This window comes from Pterocles gutturalis, unplaced genomic scaffold (assembly GCF_000699245.1).
Source record: "Pterocles gutturalis isolate BGI_N339 unplaced genomic scaffold, ASM69924v1 scaffold13567, whole genome shotgun sequence".
In the NCBI taxonomy this organism is placed as follows: Eukaryota; Metazoa; Chordata; class Aves; order Pterocliformes; family Pteroclidae; genus Pterocles; species Pterocles gutturalis.
In genome coordinates, this window is record NW_010112962.1 from 4,990 (window position 1) to 13,441 (window position 8,452).

An 8,452-nucleotide genomic window follows, 5' to 3' on the forward strand; every position below is an offset into this window, starting at 1 on the left:
TAGCATGTTGGATGCACCTAGATTCTTCAGAAAACTCAATTGAAAATTCTAAGCTTCTCTTAATGTAAAACTTTCAAGGTGATGCTTCAGTCACAGCAAAAGTGTACTTTTAGTGTAACCTTTTGTCCCAGTTTTAAGTCCTTGTACTAAAGTTAGTAAACTCTGGAGATGATCAGCAAACCTATTATAGAAATTCTCATAGCCTGGGCAGCCCAGTGTATTTTCGCAAAATTTACTCGATAGGTATATCGAGCAACCTGAAGCCATACACTTGTATGCCATGGTATCTGTCCATAGCAGATGCATCTGAAGGAAACCTGCCACAGAAAGATTTTCTGTGGAGTGCTGATACGTTGCTGTTTTATCATGCTTCACTTCATGTTCTACAAAATAGTGCTGCCATCTCATGGTTTTATTATTAAACCAGTAATATTTGGTGGAGGATGTTTGCCTATATTTTAGATTCTCAGAGTGGTGAAATTATATGGAAATACCAAACTACTTTCTTTAAAATTCTTATAATTTCAGGACAGGGGAGTAATAACTTCAGCGGAGTTATAAAATGTGCTTCAGTAGTGTCTTAAATGTTCAAAAGCCAGCAGTAAGTAGAATAAATATTTCTGTTCTGCATAAAGCAGAATATCATCAGCTTTAGGACTGCTTCTCCAGTTTAATTGTCATAGGATAAGGGATATTTATTTAGTCTTCTCTTCCTAAGGTATGAGGTCTGCCAAAAATTCCAGGCAATGACAGGGCTCTCGGCTGCATCTGACTTTCCTGTTCTTCCTTGAAGTGGTTCCTAGTTTCTGAATGCATCTACTCGTCTCTGTGGTACTCTGTAACTAATAGCTTCTTATTGCTTACATGGTAAGTTTAAAAAAAATAAAAAGAGCCAAGATTACCATTACAGAATAACACTTATTTTTCATTTCTTCTAGATAAAGATCTTGGCAAGCTCTTATCACTTTTAAAAAGTCCAGAGAAGCAAACTGGGTGGACAGAAATGTATAGGAAACAGTTCTGCAAAGTCATGAAGGCCAGACCGGATAGCATCAATGGAACAAGTGAGTATGACTTCCTGAGTTAAACAAAGCAAACAAACAGAAGGCCACTAGTACGCAACCATTCTTTGAAGTTTCATTGAGGATTACATTATCTATACAAGTGGTCAGTAATTTTGTGTTGATTATGAAAAGTATTTCAATGAGATTTTCCTGAGAAAACAAGGGTTATGCCTCATGGCCTGTTTTTTTCTCTTTATGGCCATCATCCCTCTGTGTTGGCTATTTTCAGTGAAATTTGACACCAGAAAGAGGGTTCAAATATAACTCTGTGTTTCAGATCTCTAAAGGGTCCATTATGGAGATGTTGAGGAAGTGGAAAAGATAGCCTGAGAGAAAAAACAGACATTTCACAGAGATCAGTGCATGACTTTTAAGGCGGGTTGGAAAATCATATAAATGACCAATTTCAGTAAAAATTTTCAGAATTAAGACATACTAAACATCAAAGAACCCACTCATTCAGATTTTTCTTCATTTTCATATGTATTTTCTAGTGAAGAGTGTGCTCATGCAGGAACATTGATATAGAACAGTTAAAACAGAGCAGCCGAAACAAAAACCACGATCAGCCATATGACGTAAATAATCAGAAATCAGATGTAGTAATTAATTTGTAATGTCATATAAACTTGTGTAGCAATAAAGAAGCTAGGGGTTTTCAGAAATTGCTGGCTTTCATTTCTGTAAGAATTCTGATTATGGTCAGATTGGCAGTACATAGTCTAACTTGTTTTTTTACAGATGCCAAAGGTTTCCCTTCAAATTCTTTAGGTAAGCAATTAATACAACTGACACTGAAGACAGATGAAATAACTTCTGTATGGGATCAAAGTAACCCAGCATGTGTGTTTTACATAAGATACCTGAAATTTATGCTAAATTATATAGCAATATAAAAGTTATGGGGCTGTTTCAGAAGCCTTAAGGAAGTAGTTTACACAGAAACTGATTTAATATTAAAATAGTTAAGAAATTTGTCATTTGTGTAATGTGGTTAAAGTCAGTAATTATCGGATGTTTCAGGGCTTTCTGTTCTTCCTTCGTGTTTGAAACAAGCTTGAGCCTATAGTCTTCAGTGATTATAAATTAGTCAGAGCTTTCACTATCCATCTGGAAGAATGTGTGTGTAGACAGAATACATATGTATTTGTATATAATGCATATATGCACTTATAATGTACATTATATTGTACACATCCACAAATGGATGTATTCAGACAGCTTCATGAAACAGGTGAATGGAGATTCATAACTATTCAGCAATGGTCTAATGTATTTTATATGACCTTTTGCTTTCTGTAAGACAAATAAATTGAAGAGTAATAATTAAAAGAACCCCAGATTTTTCTAACAAAATGGTATGTTTACTTTTCATGCATGACTCTGATCTCATAGCTCAGCGAGGGTTTTTTTTTTTAATGTTATATCTTGTGAAGCACAAATTATTTAATCTTTGTAAAATCAATTGTATCTGAATGCAGCATATTTTCTAGACTGATTTCATCTTGGATTATGTGACATTTTTGTTGAAAATTGTTAGTCTCGCTTCCTGCGTCTAAAAGCAATTATTTGTTGAAAATACATATTTTTACAAAAAACCAGAACATACATTTAAAGTAGAAGGCTTACAAAGAAAAAGAAAAGTCTTTCCTTTTGTGCTTTGTAGTTATCCATACACAGCCTCAAAACCTGTATAGGTTGTTTTCTGTAACTTTGTTTAAGGTGCCAGAAGCTAGAATGAGGAATTATAGAGAGTCATTAAGATTTGTTAACAGAAAGCAAAAAATTATGCTTGCTTCTGAATAACTGGTTTCCAGCTGAGATGGAACTGGGAGTAAAAGTCAGCAAGAAAGCATCCGTGGAATTGTTGTTAAACCTTATAGGGATTTCCACAAGTGCTTTCAGAAACCACACATAAAAATACAGTATGAGAATAGAAACAGAATAACATAATGAAACACTAAATAAAGAAAAACACCCTAAACAAGAATAGTAGTATTATAACCTAAATGTAAATACTGATAATTAAAGGTGGATACAAAGCTGTTCAGGTGATGCATATCTGCTTGGAGATATCTCAGAAGCAGCAAAATATCTGCTAGCTATGTGGTTTAAGACAATGTCATGTTAATTATAACTGTTTTATGAGAGAGAGCTGTGCTGCTATGTATCTTCTGGAGCATGTGAATTTCAGACTGAGAGGCTTCAGTCCTGATGTTCATTCATCCTGATGATAATGATTCTGGGTGTTCCTGCTCCGGCAGGGGGATTGGACTAGATCTTTCAAGGTCCCTTCCAATCTCTAACATTCAGTGATTCTGTGATCCCAAGAAATCAAAACTTTAGTTACAGATGGAGCAACCTCCAATGATTACAGAATAAAGATGCATACCTATGCTTCCTGTACTGGGCTCTTTCTAAGGGAGACTAACATTGACGGGAGTTGAACCAGAACATAATCAGCAAAGATGACATTGGATTCAATGACTGTATAATGTAGCATGTATTGATTTCTAAAATATTTTGTGATCTGATATCAGCATTACCAGATGCTGAATCTGCAGAACCTGCTTGAACTCCATCAGAAAGTTCATGAGTAAACTGTATAGTATCGATGTCTCTAATTCACTCTTTTGGTGTTGTTTGACATCACATTGACTTGGTCAATGTTTTTGTGCTGGATGCTATGGTATCGCATTACTTTTGGGAGTGTCCATCTTCATCCCTAGATTGGCATTTTCTCTGCTAAAGCATCACTTCAGACTGTAGCTTTTAACTTGTTTCTGTGGTCAAACATCAAGGTCAACGTTGAATGGCATTCTTGAACCGCTAAAAGTAGATACAAACCTTCCTCAGGCTTATATGTCTTACAATGTGGCAGGACTGAAAGTGTAGGATTTTTCTTGGTCATCTGAAAGCAAATCATGTTGTAGACAACCGGCGTCTACATTCTGTTGTTCTAAGCACAGTAAGCTAAGACAAAGGCATTATTCTAGTCATTCCTTCTGTAAAGGTGCAACAGAATTGTGTGTGCCAGGGATGTAGCTGCTTGTTGTTGAGCATCTTTGCGTATGTCTTTGGGTCACTTGGATCAGTTAGAGAACCATGGACAGAGCCCTTGGTCAGGTGAAGTCCTGGCCTCTTTTGGACTTCTGTGCCATGGTTGTGGCCTCCGTGAAGCATCTTTAGTACATCTAGATAGAGCTTTCTCTGTACTGGCATCTGAGCTTTGTCAGGAAGAGGAACAGGCAAATCAACTCCTCTGAGAAATAGCTTAGATTTATGTAGAAAATTATTGGGCTTTGTGAATCTAGGCTTAGTATATCACATGTTCAAATCATTCGTGTGATTGGGATGAGGTTTTTTTGAACCAGTGATCTTGGCTTGACTGTTTCATCCATGCCTTTTTCAGTTGCCTCCCCCTTTGCATCCTTGAGGTTTTGCAGAAGGCATTTATGTTGTTTTCATCCCCAGCAACTCCTTTTTCATCTGTTCCTAGTTAGTGTTAGTGTTGCGTCAGCAGCTGATCTCTTTCCTGTCATGGCTTGCTCCATGGCATATCTCCCTCTGGACTTAGATTACCAGTATTCTTTAGGGCCTATTGATTTACCTCCAAAATGTTCTCTCTTAAACAAACAAATAAATGTGGGAGGCATTTTTCTTTTTTAAGGTAATTTTCATCTTCAGGCAGTTATTCTTTTATTCTCAGCAACTATTGATGTCTTCAACAATAAGAGAAACATAGCAGCTCTTAAAATTTTGCTCTTACTGGAAAACACAGGATTTTTCTTAATTTTTTACAAGCGGAATGGTTGATGAAAACAGAGTGGCTGTGATCAACACAGTGTTCTGCAATCTGTTAATGGAGCTCTTTGTGAGCTCTACCTCGTCTGAAGTAGCTCTGTCAAAACATGCTGACGAAAAATACCTTTGAGGCAACATCATTGTTTGTGACGTTTGGGTGCTATAGCCTTTAGCAATTGCTGTGAAATGTTGGAAGTACCTACAGAACTTTCCCAACGGGCTGAAGAACCAAAAAGATGGATGCTTTCTGTAAGTATGACTGTTGTGTGTGGTTGTGTTTTTTTCATTCAGGATAACATGTTAAATGCCAAATGTCGGCACTTTTTCAAAATAGCTTAATCAGGCATTGTAAGCGTAGCTTGTATCAAGGTGTACTTTACAGCTACCAGAATCTCAACAAGGAGGGTATCTCAGTTGTCACCACTCTGCCTGTATATAGAAGTGAAGGTAATAGGGACTTTAGTTTTTGATGAAAAGGATCTTCTGGATTCAAAGACATTTTTAGAGCCATTACTAGCGAATTGTTCCATTTTTTAAGGAGAAAATTATATAAATTTCAGTCTTTATTAGGTTCAGCTAAAGAAGATTTGACTAACCTTATTCTTGCATAGTAGTCTTCCATAGGCTCTCTTGTTAAGTATGTGAGAGAGAAGTCTTTAGGCTGTGATTTCAAAAAGACAAATCGGGGTAACTGCATTAGATTTCCATTCTGAATTGATCCTCAGAGGAGCCTGTTTTCCTCTGCAAGGAGAACATAGTTTCTTTAAGTTCAATTTTATTTTTTTATATATGGACCAAATCTTCCGCCTTGAAGATCACTCAATAAGTTCTAGATTCTCTCTGTGGTCTACTCTCATTTTTTACTACAATGAATTTAAAAACAGTGCATTTGCAAAAGAGGTTTTTAGACTAATAGAAAAAAAAGTTTACTTTTTTATGTCCTTACTTGATTTTTCAAGGAGGCTTGTTTCAGATCAGAGTGGAACACTGGGTCTTCATGTTATGCAGGAAGAATGATTGCAGATCAAAACTTCTTTCTTCTGTCCCCCAAACCACTTTGGAGCAACTTCCAAAGGAATATTCTGTAGGCAGTGTTAATGTATTTGAATGTGCATGCATGTGTATGAAGAATGCAACATTTGACTAGTATTTAAAAGGCTGCTTTTTACATTAATAAAAGAGATACTTGTATATTGGTGTAAGATACGCAACCTTCATCTTCAGTGGAAGCACTGTAAGAATTTTTGTTATCTTGTTTTCTTGTTTTCAAAGAAAATGAAGGTCATTACTTTGCTGTTTCAATGTACAATAGTTGAAAGTCTTTCCCGTTATCTTAGGAATTCCAAAAAGTCCACCCTATTGTTGCCATTAAGAAGGGAAATGCCAACTGAGTTTATTAACTGAAGTATGGTTGATGGAGTTGAAAATTTCTGACACTGATCTTACAAAGAAGTCAGCTGTCCTAGGTTTTCACTCTTGAATTTTTAGCCTCTAATGGCAGTCAAGAGGGACTAATGTTAACTCTCTTAAGAAAGTTATTTTCTTTTAAACTCTAGTAACACTAGTTACATTAAAGGTTCTAATAAAACCTGATGCTTTTTATAGTTTATGACCTTTTTGGCTTAAACCTTTCAGAGCAGGAATTAAATAACCTCTCATGGTGGTTTCATATTAAAACAGTTTTAATCACACAAAAATTTTTAATCAGTGTGCTTATGCAGTTTAGAAGCCATTTTGATTACCTTCCTTTGTACATTAATTGTTGAAGGAAAAAAACATCCTGCAGGAATTCAGCTGTTTTATGAGCATACTGCAATCGTTTAGAGAATTTAAAAACCCTTTCATTTATTTTGTATATGATTACACACACCTACATTAAAATTCTCTTTAGTTTGGATGTGTGAATTAAATTTGCATGAGATAATTGCCAGTTTCTTAAAAACTTCAATGTTAATACAGCCAAGCTACCATAATTTAAGAAAAAACATTTTCACCGAGTTGGTAGGCCACAACTCTAATCTCTCTATCTCTCTGTACATAACCACTGCATGATAATGTGGGCTTTTACAACAATACTGACTGTAGTATACAGTTAACTTTCCTAAATTTCTTTTGTCTACTTTTGCAGTTAAATGAAAAATCACAGTCAGTTTCCACCTTTTTAAAGATTTTCAGGAAGTGTCCAAATGGCAGCTAAATGAAGTAGTATTAAAAGACAAAAATTAAAATAACTACTTGTCATTTTACAAGGATGTTCTTTTGGAAGAGACAATGACCTGTGAAAACCTTCTATTTGTATATTAACCAAATTTGTTTTCATAAATTCTTATCTGTGTTTTCCTCTCTCAAACTTGATTAAAAGCTTTTCAGAGATCCTGATGGGCACTTAGATAAATACTTTCAAATGGTGGAAATCAATTTAGTGCTTGAGTTCCAAAAAATTGCTTAGCAGTTGAGCTGTCACTTCTCCCATTAACTCAAGCAGTGAACTGAAATATTTGACTGCCAGGTCAAGCGTGTGGATTCCTTCCAACAAAAAGAGAAGAAATGTACAATGTTCCGACTTGGTTTTAAACTTCCTGAATTAAGTGATGTTTTAGTCTTTTTAACATTGTTCCTGTTAGTATAGTATGGCCTGTTTCTGTAACCACAATACTAATAGTCATACAGTAAACATATAGCAAGTTAAAAATTTTAGGTTTAATTTCTGCTTTTTGCTATCTACAGCTCCAGGTAAAGACACCTTTTCTCATTTTACACAAATACTCGCTATATTGTTTGTGGACCAAATTCCACTAAGTGTATTAGTGAAGATTAGTGAGATTGTTTATTCTGTTTATTCTCACAAAATTAATAAACTATTGCTCTTCTATAAAATAAGTTGCTTTTTTACTAGCCCTATGTGGTTTATTAACCATGATTAAAAGTAGCTATATTATGTTTAATTAGCAGTTTCTTCTCTCCATAAAAATGCATAAGAATATGAATTGCACACGTAATTTTTTTGTTTTGATTTAGTAGTCCTTTGCAATGCAAAATTAATTTTGTTACTGTTGGAGTTGTCTACTCTAACTGTAAATTTGTGTTTAGCTGTTGTAGTGAAGCTTCTTTTCCCCTTTGCCCTACCCATCAACACCGTATTACCAAAACTCAGCCTTTTAAAAACTTTTTGTGGACTCATTCAGTGTAAATTAATTTCTGTAAATGTTTTAGACAACTGATCAAGCAAAAAAAAAAAAAAAAGATTTAATGTCAGTGTTAGCTTAAATTGTTTGGAAGAAGAGCTAATTGTCTTTATGATATCTTTTTCTTTACTATTTTTCTGGGATAACAAACATCAGACTGTGGATGAAGGTTCTGTCTCCCTCCTCACCCATGAAGTAGCTTGCACTGCTGTCTCCTTCTGTGTTAGTTTTCCTGTCAGCGAGGGTAGTTCAAGAGTATTTTGGCTCTTTCTGTTGCCACCTCCACCACAGATTGTTATGCCTTACTAGTGGTGCTACAGCTGTTCGTACAGCTAGCCTGTGAAAGGGTTTAGTAGAATTATTCAGTCTGAAAACAGCAAAAGCACTGGAGCTATGAGC

General features: G+C 35.4%; 1 protein-coding gene across 1 annotated transcript in view; it reads left to right on the top strand.

The window, feature by feature from the left end:
• Nucleotides 1–938: 938 nt before the first annotated feature.
• The window catches only part of LOC104462357 (protein broad-minded-like), a gene marked incomplete at its 5' end in the record, with an annotated part of 27,666 nt that continues 20,152 nt past the window's right edge, over nt 939–8,452 (top strand). Inside the window, one exon of the mRNA XM_010074269.1 lies at nt 939–1,064. Within this exon, the coding sequence (XP_010072571.1) occupies nt 939–1,064 (126 nt within the window). The remainder of the gene's footprint in view (nt 1,065–8,452) is intronic.